General features: G+C 39.3%; 1 protein-coding gene across 2 annotated transcripts; it reads left to right on the top strand.

Annotated features, from left to right (window-relative positions):
- The first annotated feature begins 8692 nt into the window (after positions 1-8692).
- On the top strand, positions 8693-16338 carry cyp7a1b (cytochrome P450, family 7, subfamily A, polypeptide 1b). Of its 2 annotated transcripts, none has more exons than XM_027013158.3 (6): positions 8693-8839; positions 9890-10130; positions 10668-11263; positions 12126-12256; positions 14130-14308; positions 14592-16338. In XM_027013158.3, the coding sequence occupies exons 1-6, from the start codon at positions 8760-8762 to the stop codon at positions 14916-14918; spliced, it is 1554 nt and encodes a 517-aa protein (XP_026868959.2). In that variant the 5' UTR covers positions 8693-8759; the 3' UTR covers positions 14919-16338. The 2 variants fall into 2 exon arrangements, with proteins under 2 accessions (XP_026868959.2, XP_081551225.1); XM_081695099.1 differs by having other exon boundaries at positions 8703-8839; positions 9890-10014.
- Positions 16339-18239: the final 1901 nt, after the last annotated feature.

Below are 18239 nucleotides of genomic sequence, written 5' to 3'. Positions count from 1 at the left end.
CTAGAATCTGGTAACATGGCTGTCATTTCTGAAATAAGTAACTTGCTTACAATCATCTTAGTAATGGATTTGTACTTGAACTTATCACTTTGCTCTGCCTTGTACACATTCAGTTTTAGAAACTTATGGTCTATCTATTTATGGTAAAAAGCCATGACTCAAACACTTTGAGAACCCTGGGGTGACCTGATTTACAAAATGCACGACATTTACATAACAGGGACCATGCATATCGTGTCTTTGTGTTATTCCATGTGCTTATTCCAGTCTCATTATGGATATTTAGCTCTCAGCAGAAAAGAAAGGGGAGGCACGCCATGTCAAGTTTATTTATATAGCAGATTACATACACCAGGCAGTACAATGTGCGAATAAAGGGAAGTTTTAAAAAAGTACTATTGATCTAAATTATTAATTTTAGACAAAGGTAATTTGAGGTAATTTGAATTGGAATGAATACAAATCAAGTATCGAGATTAATATATCTTCCCTTGTAAAACATTATTTCTTTACGTTACATTGTTTATTTAAGTCACATTGTCTGTTCTCTGCCTTTTTTTTTTTTTAAACAAACCTTGCGTTGGGAGAGAGTGTTATGACTCTTCGAATCCTCTTATCTATAGTGTTGCATCAAGCCAAGGGAGGCTTTAAAAACGTTAGGATTGGACAGTTTACCAAATTCAATCTCCAGATTATTTCTATCTGAGGGACATATCTCAGAAAAAAACAATGCTGCAAAGGAACTGGATTGTGATCTCTCAAAGTTCATGTCCAAATGTAGAAGAGATTGAGTGAAGGGCACAGAGAGGTGTTTTGAAGTTTGGTGTGTGTGTGGGGGGGTGGGGGGGTGCTGGGGGTGCTGGGGAAGCTGGGTCTGAACAGGTCTCTGGGAAGCACAAAACCAATGAAACCCAGATGGTTGCCTGGCAACTCTGAGTCGTGCTGAGTTTTATATATATATATATATATATATATATATATATATATATATATATATATATATATATATACACACACACACACACACACACACACATATATATACATACACACACACACACACACACACTCACACAGTATATGTGTGTGTGAGTATGATGGGGCACATGAAGTGGAAGGATTAGGAAGGATTAGGACTGACGTTCACCTGTGGCCAAAATTTGTCAAAAAAACAACAACACACATATGTTACATAGTATACTTCACATTTGATCTTTCATCTATTTACGGATAACAGACAAACACTCAAATGGATTGACAACCAGTTTGTTTCACAATTTTAACATTCTCTCTCAGGCACATCTTTTTAATTAACCTCGAGAGAGTCAGTCAGGATAGTCTGGATATTTGCAGAGACAATGAAAGAGAGGGAGAGGACAAGCAATGAGAATATTTAACTGGTTTCAGTTTTTTCCCCTAATGCAGCAATCATTATATTGATATGCTGTGCTTTGTAGATGTAGTGACCCTTGCAAAACAAGCTTTTTCTTTGTATAGGTGACCACTCTTAGAAGATGTTGGTTTGAATGTATGTGTGTGTGTGTGTGTGTGTGTGTGTGTGTGTGTGTGTGTGTGTGTGTGTGTGTGTGTGTGTGTGTGTGTGTGTGTGTGTGTGTGTAAGGGTTAATGTACCATGGGGGTCTTTGTCGTTTTCATGATCTTCACCGCTGGGCATAGTTTCAATCTTCTTGTCATGTCTTTTGGCTCTTGTAATCTCTTAAACCAGAGCACTGAAGAACACTACCCCTGCACTAATTTGTTAATCCAGAGCACTGAAGAACACTACCCCTGCACTAATATGTTAAAACAAAGCACTGAAAAACACTACCACTGCACTAATTTGTTAAGCCAGAGCACTGAAAAACACTACCCCTGCTTTAATATGTTAAAACAGAGCACTGAAGAACACTACCCCTGCTTTAATATGTTAAAACAGAGCACTGAAGAACACTACCCCTGTACTAATCTGTTAATCCAGAGCACTGAAGAACACTACCCCTGCACAAATCTGCCGGTCCTCTACTTTGTGTTGCCGCTTTAATGGTCAATTCCTTCAATGTCTCCACAGTATATTCAAGAAGCTTTGTTTGTACATGATGCTGCACAAGTGTGTGTGTCTTGGTTGCACTACATTGTCTGGGACATTCAGTGATGCCCAGTTGTGACATGGGTGAAAATGGCCATAAAGCACATGCTGATGCCTGAAATTTGCATATGTTGGGGCATTCAGGAAGCTGGCATCTGCATGTGACAGTGCTAGCAACACTGACCAAGACGATACAAGACAGACTAATTGATCATATCTGCTGTTCGTAAGTACTGTAGTTCTAACAGATCAGGATGTCAAAGTAGACACAGCTATCCAATGATTGTCTCAGTCGGAGTTTACTACTGAACGTGCACAGGTTTATGCCTGTGTGCTGGATTCTCCAATTTACTCCGCAAAGTTACCAGCTGAGAAAGTCACCTGCTGTACTTTCTACGGGAAGTGACATTTTGCTCAGTAAGGTAAAGAAACGGCTTAGTGTCAGGGAGGCTCTGCCATGCAGCAATCTGTCACATGCCAAAGACAAGAAGGGGGTGACAGGGTACCTCAAATTTCAGTGGGCTGTGGATAATCTTATTGAAACTGGAACTCTGAGCATATCAGAAGGTGTTTGCCATGCTGTAGCCTGCAAAAGGCCAAGGGCAGACCAAATTGGCCGAAATCAGAACCGTGCTGAGCGTGGACTTTTAAGTTGGACCAACACTGGCTGACGGCGAGCTTGTATATGATGACCCTGCGTGCCCCATTTGCGCTGTGACATCAGGTGGTTGCCTTGGCTCATCTAACACATCAGGGGACTGATCTCGTGAGACAGAGGACGCGGTCTTTGCAGAGGCAGTCGGGTATGGATGCTCACATGCAGAACATCATTAAGATGTAAGAGCACTACATATCAGGCTAGTAATGGAAAGGCACATTGATCTTTTAGAACCGGTGGGACCATTTGGCCTAGTACTGTCGATATGCAGTGACTCTCATAGACTTTAAAAGTGACTGGAGGTCACAGGCAGACTGTATCAGTACTACCCCATCTCTGTACTCTGTAATTCTGATACAGTATATCACTTTGAGAGAATGCTAACTGGCTAGTCTACATGGCCTTTGGTATAAAGACTGCAATATAAAGACTGTCAAGGCCAAGAGAGCATGTTGTGACTCATCAATGTGACATCCTATTGTGAGTCATCTTTACAGTCCAAAAGACTTTCTGATATAGTGAGACTGGAGCCATGAGGAACTGTGGAATTCATCTCCTTGGCAATTAGCATCAGGCAGACCGCAAGGGACATTCCCTGCTGCAAAGACCAGTGAGCTGGTCAGGAGATGCAGTTCAGACAAGCAGAAAATGACAGTACAGAGGAGCTTATTTTCAAGTGCACATCATCTTAGAATTATGGGAATTATCAGCTCCCGACTCGGTAAAACAAAATCAAGTGATGCAATTGTGACTGTTTCCCACAGTTGGAAGTGTGTAATTCTAATAATTCCCAGACCACTTGAGCACAGCAAGACATCAGCCCCTACTGATTAAAGTAAGAATGTTGAATTAGGGTCAGTTCTTGGCTTCTACATACCTACTGGGTTATGTACAGAAAGAGCGAGCACAGTCCTTCATGCTTCGGCCATTGTACAAAGATGCTCTCATACTTCTACTATGTTTTTAAAAAATTCATTCCTATTCGTGATCCTCCACAGGAGATGTTGTTCTTTGCATGATGGGATTTATAAGAGCCAACAAAGCTGCCTCTTAAGCCTTTTACAATTGGGAAATGGCCAGTCTCTACCAGGATAATCATTTCTTGTTTTGTCTGTCAGCAAGAGCTCCACTTTTCTCGAGCATCCTTATGATGCATGAATAGTACTTTCTAATTTCTTTTGTATTTATGGCTGGCAATAGGTGCGTGCTTGAAGGTGTGTGTGTGTGTGTGTGTGTGTGTGTGTGTGTGTGTGCATCTTTTCCTTTCCTTTGCTCACATTGCCAATTGAGGGAACGTATTGTCCCTTGTACTGTACTGCCCATGTGCCAAAGTTGTTGTTGTTGTTATCATTGTTTTTAAGGAGAGCCAAGTTTTCTAATACAATCTTGCTAATGGTAGCCTTAAATTCAAATATGCTGAGACTGTGAAGATTAAATCTGAAGTTTTATTCATAAAAGAAGCCATTTTTTAGGCTGGTAGGCTGTAAAACCATTTTTTAACTAACATTATGACAGTAGTATATTTGAAATATGTAAGTCATTGTGTGACTGAATATTCTTTGTGTGCTGAGTTTAAGAAAAGTCTCCCTGAGGTGACAATGTATATCATATAAAATCATATATCATATCATAGGCTATCATATGTCTTAGTTTTACGAGATTGCATTCTCATAAATAATTATACATGTAAACTACATGTAATAACTTCTAATACAAATAACAGAAGTTATGTTCCCTGTTTATCAACAGTGCCAACATGCAGCAGAGAAGCTGCTGAGAGAAGTCATGTAAATTCAACACTAGCATGTCATTGTAATGAGAAAAGAACAAGGTCAGATTTCCCATTAGACACAGTGGTATATAATGTTATGTGGGTGGTGTACTCCCTTTCTCCACCTTCACTGTTACCGAAAAGCTTCCCTTCACTGGGTCGCCGGACCACAGCCAGCAGCCGTGCGTATGAAAAAGTCTTTCAGAATGCAGTCACAGCATTTTACCACCCCATAGGCTTGCTTTAAAGACGATCATGTTTTAATCATGTTAAAGTGATTTGTTAATCACTTTAATTAGATTTAAATACGCTAGTTATGTCTGTTGGTTTATAAGAATAAATTAAATAATTGTCCATCAAACAATTGTCATTATATGTTTCTTAATTTAGAACACTCATCCAACAGCTTGGAAAATGTCAGAGGCCACATAAGTAACCCTATATGTGAGGTTTGCAGATGGTGCACTGGACCTTATTCTATAAACTTACAAAGTAATATTCAGTCAAGCTGAATATTACTTGTGAACTGTTAATGTAATACTGCATATAAAAAGCAACTTTTAAGAATATCTATTTTTCATGAAACTATATATCACCCATTATTAATGCTACAGACGTGCTTTACCACTTTTACCAGCTCTCTGTCTCCATCTAGTGGTTATAACAATTATGTTTACAGACCATATGAACTGAAGCATATGATTCACCTTAACTAATGTTACGTTCACCTTAAGTTTAATACTTTTTTCTCATTTTTTCTAAACCCCAGGCTTCAAGAAGAGGTCAGCTGTTGCATTATAGTATTTCATAAAAGGTTTGGAAGCAAACGTTAGTTTGTAACAGCTTTAGACAAGGAAACGGTTGGAAAGGTCTTACACACTGTAACCACAAACAGCTTCAAGCACATTTTGAAACAAGAGTTTCAGACAGAGTTTATCTCTCTCTCTCTTTCTCTCCCATATATATATATATATATATATATATATATATATATATATATATATATATATATATATATATATATATATATATATATATTGCTAAGCCATGCAACATTACTAAGATGTGCAATCTATTCTCTCCCAGTAAAGCTTAATCCCTGTGATGCAATGCTTGCCAGTCCTAATTGCTTTTTTACAGCCACTCATGGCAGAGATGAGGCCTAGCCTGGGATTTCTCAGCTGAATGCCTCTCAAAACCCAGTTTTCACAAGCCAAAAGGAAGAGAATTAATGATTTACAAGTCACATTTACACTGGTAATCACTACTGTCAATAAAACATAAACTTAGCGTGGTCCCAAAAACAACCACAAATGGCTTGTCGAAACATACCCAGTATTCCATTACAATAAACATTACTTTTTGCTTTTTTTTGTTTGATGGTTGTTAGGTTTTTGCTTATTTTCAAAAGCAGTAGTTCACTGAAGTCAGTGACTCTACCTGCCTTAGCTTGCCCTGCTATGAAAAAAAGTCAGTTTACAAGCATTTAGTGTTAAAAGCAAGACATGGTAGCGTGAATTCAGACTACGCCACTCGTGTAACAGTGCGCCAGATATATTCAAAAATATATGTTCAAAATGAATTCCCAGCATATACTCATAATACTCTTATTGCTAATTTGTTATGCCCATTGCAGGACTGTTTAGAAAAAGATACACTTTGATACTTTATTGGTCATTTATTGGTAGACGTTTGGTTACTTCTTGTTCATTTGAACATTTTACCAAAATCATTTTGTCTCTAATTTTAAAATTATTGAAGTACACTGGCAGTGTAGCCTACTTGTGCTGATCAGGAATGTGGTACATGTATGCCTTTTAGCTGACATTCTTATCTAAAGCAACTAACAATTATGACAGATTACAACTTAAGCAAGTGAGGGTTAAGGGCCTTACTCAAGGGCCCAACAGTGGCAATTTGGTAGTGATGGAGCTTGAACTGGTAACTTTCTGAATACAAGTCAAATACATTAACCACTGAGCTACCACTGCCCATAAAGTTCAGAAAGTTTGCGGCCTGACCTACCCCCATCACTCTGGGTGACTCCCCAGTTGACACTGTGGAATCTTTCTTAGCACCATCATCACCAAGGATCTCAAATTGGAGCAGAACATGAGCTCCATCACCCAGATAGCACACCAAGTTCAACCTGCCAAAGTCGCTGATGGTGCACTTCTATACTGCCATCATCAAGTCCATACTCACCTCCTCCATCAACATCTGGTACACCGCTGCTACTGTCAAGGACAAGGGCAGGCTGCAGCACATTATCAACTCTGCTGTCAGGTTGATTGGATGCAACCTACTGTCCCTAACAGAACCTGCATGCCTCCAGAACACTGAGGCCAGCAGGCAAGATCATAACTGAGCCCTAACACCCTGGACATCTTCAATACACTTCCCTCCAGCAAAAGACTGAGGTCTGTTCTTACCAAAACCTTTCATCACAAGTTCAGTTTTTTTCTCAACTGCAGCCAGCCTCTTCAACAAAGCCTGCATCCCCTACTGATATAAAGCCATTGCACTGCGATTATCTTTTATATATTACATAGCACATTTTAATTTGCACACCTGTAAGATATTCAATCTGGTCAAATGATCTTTCTCTAAAATTTATATTTATGTATACAATGATTTATCAACTCTCACGGCAAAGCCCTACCGTCCTCGAATTCCCACATGTGACGTCTTGTGTGTGTGTGTGTGTGTGTGTGTGTGTGTGTGTGTGTGTGTGTGTGTGTGTGTGTGTGTGTGTGTGTGTGTGTGTGTGTCCTCATCGCCATCTTGTTAATCGGTAATTTGTCACATCTGTCCTTCCTTATCGTTCTTGTTAGTGTATGAATTTGGATTTTGTCGGTGCGTGAACACTTAACGGTTAACACTGAACACGACTACCTTTAACAATGACCAACACCCTCCACACAAGGACACTGGTACATATACATAAAGACTAGACAAGGTGCAGGGGTGTGCGGGTGTGGCCACAAACAAATATCCTCCCACTAGTTTGACGTGACTCGCGCGAGGCGAGCGTTCCGTGACAATGTGCTGTCGTCTGCCCATGATATATTTATGAACCTGATATTCATTGCATTTTAATGTATGGAGTTCCTGTCTATTCATTTGTCTCTAAGAAGTATGTGCATAAGCGTTTTGTTGTACAAGGCTGTACAGGCAGGAAAAATGTGTCACTATGTAGTGTTAAAGATGTGAATAAATGGTTGTTTTTGTTTCTTTGAGGCTCCAAAGATATCATATAGTCCATGTAGCATGGTTTAGCATATTATCTGTCTGGTGTTTTTTTCTTCAGGAAGTATTCATAACGTCAAACCAAACCCTTACGATGTCGATAACAATTTCGTATATATAATGTCTTTTGGAAAAGCAGCACTGCACACTCAAAATGCTGTTCAAAACGAGCTATGTTTCTATTTGATTTGATAATAAAATCCTAACTAAAACTAATTGTAAAATGGATAGACACATTAAGTAAATATCATTTACATACTAGCCAAACTGGACTAACGTTAAATTAACCAATCCGAAATGGAATAGTGTAGTTTCATGGAGTTCTATCCTGTAGGACTAACTGTCTTTTTTTTTTTTAGATAATGGCCAGTCTTTATCATAAGTAGGCTTCGTTCACATTATTTCAATGACTTACATAAAATGAAATATTATATCCCATAAATCAAACAACTGAACAATAGTCTACTCCTAATTTTTGATGAAATACTTCACCATATATCATATGTGTAGTGGAGTAAACTAAAATCTGGAATTTTATACTAAAACGGTGTAGAATCATAAGATCATCAAAGTTTCGGTTAATATCTGTGGTCAAACACCTGCTCAAGTGTATCGAAACTCTCTTTTGTGATTGAATTCGCAATTTCTCAAGAGTAAGTCACCATAGAAACATCATAGCCACCCTTTAAATTATAAATGTTAAAATGAAAAGTGTATTTAATAGTTTTTGGGAATAACTCCGTCTGGAAGAATGAAAAATATTCTATCAGGGAGGTTTCACTGCGTAAGAAAGTAAATGTAATTAATTTTTTTAAGAGAGTAAAGGTTTATTTAAACAAATGTGTTCTCAATTTATAAAGTTTGGTGTTACGCCATGAGGGCGCGTCTATTACTTTCTAAGGAACACGCACTTAAAATACAGGAGGGGCATAGTCGAAGAGGATAATATCCTGCGGGACTGAGGAAAGAGAACAGAAAGTACGTCTCAGCTAACCATGGCTTTATGGATTCTTAGCCTTCTTGTATTCGGACTTCCGTTCTTGTTGTTGAGGATATGCGGGGAATCGAGGAAAAGGTAAAGCTAAGTTTGTTAGCACACCTTTAGTCATGGAAAACAGAAAGCTCAAACTCTTAGGTTCGGTGTCTTTAAATTTCAAATGTCCGAAAGTGTCTACCCTAGAAACTGAAAGAACTCTTGTTAAAACGTTTTGTTAGGCTACTAGGGCATTTAAAGGCTACAACATCATATTTTATAACATAACGATTTAAAAAGTAGCCCCAGCTTCATTCGTTACATTTTAACTATCGAGAGCGGAATTCCCCGAATAGATTTTTTTTTTAATTCTATTACGTGACGCTTACAAACTACGCTCTTTTTTAAGGGAAATGAGCTTCAGATGAGCTATGTGGGAAGACGATTTGAAAAATATGACCTTTTAAAAATGTTTCATTGTCGTGTCTGTAAGTGCTAGTACAAGTTTTGATACAGCAGTGTTGATTAGTTCTGAAAGTGCTCTTTTACAACAAACATTTCCATTCAGTGGCAGTCTCGGTGACGAAGGATAGAAATCTAATTCTAAATAGCGTTATAGGTCTACATATGTAAGGTGAGGTGAGTCTAGTTGTGGAGCCTGCTTTTCTTCAACATAGGTAGCAAAAGAGAGCGGGGAAAACCGACAAAACATGACACACCGAATGTAAATAATCACTATATATTTTAGTGCACTGTTAGATATTGAGTTAACCCATTTGAGGTTCTCTGCAGATTTCAGGATGCAATGCATTTCACTTCGAGGTTGTGTAGAATATCATATCAAAAAAACACATGATTAAAATATCTAATTTTCCACATTAATCCCTCAGCTATTTTCCCCCAGCAATTTGCAAATGCTTCCACAAGGTCACCTTAGGTGCCTTGCTTGGAAATGATTTGAGTCTGCTGTTTCTGAGGGCTGTCATTTGTATTTTGCTTCTATACTGTATAAAATGCATATGCATTTGCTTCAGCCTAAACTATCTTAAGAATGTATTTACATTGTTGTTGTTTTTTGTACAATAAACTGCCTTGGAAGGACAGTAAATGTTTATACATATAATTAATTATATTAACTGTGTGCGTTTTCAGACAGCTAAAAGAGCCCCCGTTAGTGATGGGATGGCTGCCATTTTTTGGCGTGATGCTGGACTACATTAAAGACCCTCTGGGCTTCCTGCAGGCCACCCAGCGACAACATGGAGACATCTTCACATGTAAGATTGCGGGGAAGTACTTCACCTTTGTCACAGACCCCTTCTCCTTCTCGGCGATCATGCGTCAGGGCAAGAACCTGGACTTTCAAAAATTTGCCATGCATTTCTCTCAGCGGGTAAGAGACACACGTGGGACAAAAGAAAAATACAGATGACGTGGGGGGGGGGGTGTTCTGTGTGCTTTTCTTGAGAAGATATTCTCTGCAAGTTAATGATCATCTTGAAAAACATGCACTCTAATATGCCTCAACTTCTATCCAAATGTGACACAGCAGTGGATCTCAGGCCAAGTCTTTCCCTCTTTCTCATATAGAGATGTGTGTGTGTGTGTGTGTGTGTGTGTGTGTGTGTGTGTGTGTGTGTGTATATATATATATATATATATATATATATATATATATATATATATATATATATATATATATATATATATATATATATATATATATAATCTCCCTGTCACTCTCACCCTTCACGTGTGTTAACTTCCTATAAGTGAATCATCATTTACATCTTGAGGAAATATCTTTAATAGTTTATTTAGGAGAGGCAGTTTTTCATCACGATTGAATGTTTACTGACTGAAAGTAAGTCGTACTTCAAGCCTCTTTGTAATTGTCTTGGATTACTTGTCCATCTCCACCCTTTCATAGGTTTTTGGCCATGCTGACTTTAGTGGCCCACTGCTCAGCGAAAGCTATAGAGAGATCCACGCTCTCTTCCAGCAGACATTACAGGGACCACCACTCCAGCAGCTCACCGAAGTCATGCTTGGCAACCTCCAGGCCGTTTTAGGACGGAGCCTCCCAAGCGGGGGTCGCTGGAAGGAGGAAGGGCTACAGAGCTTCACCAACCGCATCATGTTTGAGGCCGGCTATCTCACGCTGTTCGGCAAGGAGGAGAGGCTCCTGCCAGTCGAGAGGGCAGCGCAAGTTGCAGCCACGTGCATGATGAAGGCAGAGAGGGATTTCATGGTGTTCGACCGGGCATTCCCTGTGCTGGCGGGGGGTGTGCCCATCGCACTGTGCATGCGTGCATGGCGTGCCAGGGAGGCGCTGACGGAGGAGCTAGTGCAAAGCAAGCTCTACCAAAGGCTGTGCATCTCAGATCTGATCCAGCGTCGCATGGACGCCTTTAATCGCATGCACCTGGATGAGACGGGGACGGCGCGCACACACGTATGCATGCTTTGGGCATCACAGGCCAATACACTGCCTGCTGCCTTTTGGAGCCTCTACTATACACTGAGGTAGCAAAGTTTTCTTCTTCTCAAGGTTTCACTAGCAAAAGACATTCATCTATTTTGAAATGCCATTAAGACCCACACATGATGCACACAGTGGACACAGAGGCTCCAGAACTTAAGTGATAATGTGAGGAAACACTTTGGAAGTGTTAAAAAGCAGTTAAAACGTTTAAAAAGCAGTATGGAAGAATCACAGGAGCACCTTTTTTGAGCAAAAGAGACATATTAGCCTGTTGAATAGCTTTCTGTTTTTGCACAGTACTGTGCATGTACTGCTTAAAGGCCAAAATTCCATCTTCCTTTCATGGCAATGCCCTCTCCTTGGTTATATTTTGCCACAAACTCACGAAATTACTGTTAAACCGTCCAACACTAACTCATTTAACAAGACCCTGTTTCTTCACTTTTGTGACATTTCAAAAGTCTAGTGCATGCACAGTCCTGTGGATGTGGCAACTCTAGACTGTGCCTTTAAGATCCTGCCTAGATTACTGCACTACTTTCTTTTTTTTCCCCCCTCCTCTCTCGTCTCCCTACCAACTCAGTCTCCACACTCTAACACTTTCCAAGCTTGAGTGCTGGAGTCCTCTCATACACTAGACCTTTGCCCATACCACACCTACTCTCCAAAGCGTCCACTGACTTCCTATGTCATTCAGTATAAAATCCTCAGGCTCACCTACCTTTGGCTGTTTGTTAATATGATGGCCTCTCGAGTAGTGCTTTTATCTGGACAATCGGAGTTATCAGCAGGATGGTCATGCCCCTCATTCTTGTGTTTATCAGTCACTGATGTGAACAGAGAACATAAGTGGGTCAAGAGGTCAAATTGGATTGATAACTGAAGTTTTTTTTGACATGTCAGACATCCCGAAGCTCTCACTGCAGCTTGTGCTGAGGTTGACAGGGTCTTGAAGGAGTCGAACCAGTCATCATATGATCATGACCAGCCAATCAGCTTTTCTAAAGAGCAGCTGGAGTCCATGACTGTGCTAGGTAAAGTAAATACCAAAGAATGCAAATTTACTGGATAAATGTATCAGTTATCTTTATTTAATTTGAAACCTGTTTCAGGTTCTTTGTTTTTTAAAAAAATCTGGTGTTCAAAAAATGTTCAGTTTAAGATTGTTCAACTGTTTGTAGTAAAATGTCCCTGTAAATAATTTTTTGAAATGATCAGACATACTTTAGAATTCAGAAAAATAGAAGGAAAAAAAAATCTTGTTTCTTGTGGGTTTTTCACATGCAGACATGACAGGGCTCTGGTTGATGAAACTGAAACAAGAAAAATATTTTTAAATTGCTCATAGTGGCATACTGGAAAAGGAGTTTCCACTAGGTCTTCCTATTTGGTTTCGTAATCATACATTGGCTGCTATAATCTGAGTATATGGTTAAAAATAAATAAATAATAATTTTAAAAAAAACCAGTAAGAAAACAGTCAAAAACAGTTAAAAAAAAACAAAAAACAGCAAACACCATTTGCCCTGTCTAGTTAACCCCAGAATTGGGACTTTCTGAGAGAATTGGGGACTTTCTGAGAGTTAGCTTGAAGACAGTAAACAGAGTATTAGGTCTTTTGACACTGATTTACTAGGGGGATGTGGTGGCTTTATGAAAAAGAACTCCCTGTAGAGATTAATGCCCTTTCTGCCCTGCACATAGTTCCAGTGTGAGCAGACATCTTGTTGATTTATGTTTAGCCTGTAGCCTGAGACTTCCTGATATCAGCTGCATTCACACATTAAGTAAGATGAAAGGGGCAAGGCTGGAAACAAATGCCTTGTCATTTTGTTAACAGAGAAACTCAAGCTATAATAGCATTCACTTGGGATGCCCATGAGCTGAGTAAAGCTGCTGTATCTCAATGTGTGCCTGCTGTCACTAAAGCACTGCTGTCATATATAACATTTCCACACACTGGGGATGCATTGCATTAAATCGATAGGTTTTCATTCAATTGGAAACATTCCTGGAATTATTGGTCTGGTGGATAGCAGACAGATGCCCATGGGCATTCCAAGCCTCTTGAGTCCTACATCTGTCATTAAGGCTTCTCTGTGTCAAATGAATGCATCCAACAAGGGCTCTTTACAGACATTTTGAGGAAGTGGCCTGGCAGTACTAATGACTCCTTCACCTGGGCCAATTTTGGAATGTTTCAGAAGGAATTTATTGGGGTGTAAGTTTTACTTTCACTAAACTTTATTTGTGCCCAAAGATAAATAATGAAATGCAACAATCATTGCATCTTTTTTTTTTGTCTCCTACACCATGTCTGGAAAAAAAAATCATTGTTTTCTAACATTTGGGTGAGTCTAAAATTCTGTTTGTGCTCCTGTTTGCCATCCTTCTGGTCTGATGCATGAAAGGTTAATTGTGTGCCTATTATGGGATAGGTAGGAATTGCAAGTTTAATGTTTTACATGTTTTGTTTTATACCATTAATTTAAATACTTAAAAATTATTAGTTTTTATAATTTTTATAATAATTATTTTCCTAATGATACTTTTGTGGTATAATATTGAGAAAATCGGTGGTTCGGTTTTTGAATGGCAGTGCTTTTCCAGCGCAGATGCAGAGGTGGAGTCAACAAAGAACTATTTCAAACTGGCTCATAATTTTAGAGACCAAGAAGGCAAACACAAAATTGCCATTCTTAAGGTTACTTCATAAATCCCTAAGATTAATCATTATTGGGGAACAGACCCCAGATTAGTATTCAATATACCACTGCATTCAATAAATTGGATAAAACATTTTGTTGTAATCCAGTACATCACAGGTTAAAATCACACTCAAGGCAGTTTGTAATTACATGACATCATTATTATGTAACATTATTATTCCTGTGTTTCCCTTTGCAGACAGTATTATCAAGGAAGCTCTGCGTCTGTCGAGTGCTTCCATGATGATTCGAGTTGCAAGTGATAACTTTGCTTTCACACTGGACTCAGGACAGACTGCAGTTATTAGGAAGGGAGATTACATCGCTCTCTACCCCCAGCTCATACACCTGGACCCTGAGATCTACCCCAACCCCACGGTAAATGCTCCACACCATAATATTACCTTAAGCACCATTATTCTTAACTGCAAAATACTGATTTCACATTGATGAACCCAGTTCAGTGATTCAAATTCAGAACTGAATAACACTTTTGAATGTAAAATTATTGTTCATGCAAAGATATCAGAGGTTCTGAGATGCTGTTGCACCAACATGACTGGCACAGCAACGGCACGTGATGTGTCATGGCCTGCAAAGACACTAGCAATTCCTCTGTCATTTTTGCCCTACACAACCCCTTTATCTGTCCCAATTGCAGGAATTCAAGTACGACCGCTTCCTGGATGAGGCGGGTCACGTACGCACAGAATTCTTCAAGGGCGGCCGGCTGCTGAAGCACTGCCTCATACCGTTCGGCTCTGGCGCCAGCAAGTGTCCCGGCCGCTACTTCGCCATGAACGAGATCAAGCAATTCCTGCTGCTGGTACTGTGCCGCTGCGAGCTGCACCTGGTCGACTCGGCTGCAGTGCCCGTGCCAGACTCCACCCGCGCCGGCCTGGGTATCCTGCCACCGTCGTGCGACGTCCCAATCCAATACCGAGCCAGAGCAGCGTGGCGAGGTGAAGGGAGAGCTGGCGCTCACTGAGCCGTAGAAAACAAAGGCGTATGAAGCTTACGTGGTAGTCAGAGGCATGCAGTGCCAGCAACACAAAGGTCCTGGGTTCAGTTCCCCTTGTGTGCCATTATACTGATAATAATGTAAGTCCCTCTTGAACAACAACAAAATGCATAAAAGAGCAGGCTTCTGATACACACTCAGCAGTTACTAGTAGTGCAGCTTGTCTATATCTGCACCCAGTCTGTAGCAGCACTAGAAGGCAGTCCGTTGAAGGATAAATATGTGTCCCAGATTTTTCACACTATTATTGATCATGAATGAACTGTTCTGAAAACTACAGGTAGTGCCTAGATATTTTTTTTTAATGTACCCTTAGTTTAAAGCTGGCATGCTGCACTTTACTCAACAACAGAACAAAAAAATGATGTGTCATACATGATGGGAACAATCGCCTGCAGTAGGAAGAAATTAAAACGCTGCATCATTCAAATATGTAAACCTAGGCTCACACTTTTAATTGCGCATACACTCGCCCCTACCCACAATAGTGGTGCCAGATGTCTGTACTGCAACTTCTAATTGCCTGTACATGGTGTGGCAACCTGTTGGTAACAGCTATAGAGTAGATTTACCCAATCAAGTGGTTGCTGAGTTAAGTTCCTTTTTTAAAAATCTTTTGATAAAGTGTTAGTTTGTACTGATATTACTTACATATCTTTTTTACTTTATTTGCAAATGCTTGCTTTTTTTTTTACTGTTTGCACATAGATAAAATATGTTACAGGCTAATCAATTTCTTAAGAAATGAATATTTATCTATTCAACAAAGAAACAGCTAATTGCCTTTTTATAAAAGCGTTTTTGTTCACTTAGCCAATTATGATTATTAGTGTCATTGTTGCTGATGATTACTGTGATAATTGTGTGAAACCTATCTGAATTATTATAATGTTTGTTTGATCTTTGTTCCTATTGTCTGTTCCCTGTTGTAATATAATGTTCTTTCTTCCAAAGCAGCATCACCCACCATTATGGGACAACGCAATAGTCATATTTCCTTTTTAACTGTTTTTAACTGTAACACTTTTATTGTAAGTGATTAAACATTATTTTTGTATGAAAGTTAGCCCTTTTTTTTTTTTTTTTTCAATTACTGCATTAAATTATTGCGTTGTTGCCCATATAGAAGGGAATATATTAATACAATATATGTCCAGTCTCCATTAAGGACAAATAGTGACCCTACAGCCCACCGATGAGGTCTTACCAACAGATATTTGAGTATTTGTATCAAGCAGTTTTGTTATTTTTGACTCTTTAAATGAGTTTGCAACAGGCAGTTCCTAAAATTAACCATCTCTATTCTTAGTCCATCCAGTTCATAACTTTTCATGTAACCTTTCCATATGCTATAAGTTGGCCAAATAAAGTCCTGGAAGGCTGTTCACCACTCTTGTATTAATTATATTTATATATAACAATTATATTAATATGTCAGATAATTATCAACCCCTTCATGTGTTCATTTAAACATGTTCAAGTGTGCACTGATCACATGGACACACATTAAAGAATTAAAGTTCCTTGTAGTGGCCAGTGCACTATATCTCATATTCTTTATGATTTGTAGAGTCTTTTTCAAATTAATTAACCTAATTAATAATTACTAACTAGATCCTCTTTTCTTGATATTCTGGGCAGTCTTGAGTTGGAAATACTGGGCTGGGAGGGCTTAACATGGTTTAAATAATAAAGGAAAGAAATGTAGTGAATAACAATATACAGTGTAGGTAAACAGCTCTGAAGAACGTAATATTCATTATGCTGTCCCACAGTGTTCTGTAACTGGCACACTTCAATTTTCAATGCACATGTTACCATTGGTTTACATTATTAAAGACCTTGAGGTCAACTTTCATTGATTCACAGATGGTATCACTACCCTAATTAAACTGACAACTTGTCTATCCAGTATAAGTAACTGGATAAATAGTAAAAGTAACATTAAGTGGAAACAGAAATCTGAATTACTGGCAATAAAGCAAAGACAAAGGTGAATGTTTAAACCAGTCTGGGAAATCTTTATGAATAAAACTTGAGGCTCTGTATAATTGTTGACTTAACATGTAAGTGTCAGATTGTTAATATTGCAAAAACAGCTTTCATTTATGAACATTTTCACACTTCAAGATGCTAAGTAGCTGAGCTGTACTTTCATTTTTGGTATGGCTAGACTACTATAATGTATTGTTTATTGTGTCAAGTTCATTATGTGGAGTCAAATGCACATTCAAAGTAACAGGTTTAATGTAATTGCTCACAGGGAAATCGGTGTGAAAAACCAAGCTATGTTCAGTAACAGTAAAGACAAACCACAATGCAAACAACACTGCCAAGGGATAGGCAAAAGGACAACAACTAAAAAAACAAAAAAAACATATATGTGAAAACACGCAAGGAAATAAATACAAAAGCAATGCCTTGGAAATGCTAGACAAATGCTAAGTAAGACTTAGAAAAGACAAACTGCAATACTGTATATATAGACAGAGACATGGGGATAAATAGACACAGGTGAACTTAATAAACACAAGATTGGGAACAAACAGGAGGATTATGGGGAATGTGGCACACTGGAGGCAGACTGCAGTCTACAGACATGACAGCACCCACCCACGCACCAAGGTAGCCTCAGATGGCCAATGAAGCCAAGTGGACGGCTCTTATGGGACAAGAACCAGGTCTGTCAGAATGAGCTCTGTGGAAGTCCAGAAGGAGACACGATTCCAGAATGTCCTTTCATAAAACCCACCAGCATTCCACTGGGAAATAACCCTCCCAATATGACCTTAATGTCTAGAATCCAGTATTTCGCATACTGTGTAAGATGGGGAGCCTCCACAGCACCAAGACTTCACACTAGATCTGCAACATAAGGCTTAAGGAGAGACACATGGAAGGAAGGGGAGAGAGTGAATGTAAGTGGCATTGTTTCTCAATAAGGAAGGGAACCATGTAGCAAGGCTTCATCTTACATTTACAGCATTTTCATCCCAAGCAACTTACAATCATGGTTGAGTGCAATTTTGAGAAACTGAGGGTTTAGGGCCCTACTCAGGAACCCTAACAACAGCAACCTGTCAGTGGTGAGGCTTAAACCAGAAACCTTCTGCTTACAAATCTGATACCTTAACCAATGAGCTACCACTGCCTGTGAGATGAAAGGCCTGAGTGAAAACCCATATTCAATCCCCTGGGCAGTAAGACAGAGGAGGAACATGTCTACAGAGAGAATGCCACTTGAATTGCCTGATGGACAGCTCTAGATGCTGGTGAAAGTTCTCCCAG

Source organism: Electrophorus electricus, chromosome 13 (assembly GCF_041902795.1).
Source record: "Electrophorus electricus isolate QZ-2024a chromosome 13, ASM4190279v1, whole genome shotgun sequence".
Classification (NCBI taxonomy): domain Eukaryota; kingdom Metazoa; phylum Chordata; class Actinopteri; order Gymnotiformes; family Gymnotidae; genus Electrophorus; species Electrophorus electricus.
The sequence above is the reverse complement of the archived record's forward strand: the minus strand, read 5'-3'. Positions and strand labels throughout refer to the sequence as shown.

Coding starts and splice junctions, on each gene's coding strand:
- cyp7a1b (XM_027013158.3), top strand. CDS start 8,760: ATGGCTTTATGGATTCTTAGCCTTCTTGTATTCGGACTTCCGTTCTTG. Junction 8,840..9,889: donor TGCGGGGAATCGAGGAAAAG/GTAAAGCTAAGT, acceptor GTGCGTTTTCAG/ACAGCTAAAAGAGCCCCCGT. Junction 12,257..14,129: donor GGAGTCCATGACTGTGCTAG/GTAAAGTAAATA, acceptor TTCCCTTTGCAG/ACAGTATTATCAAGGAAGCT.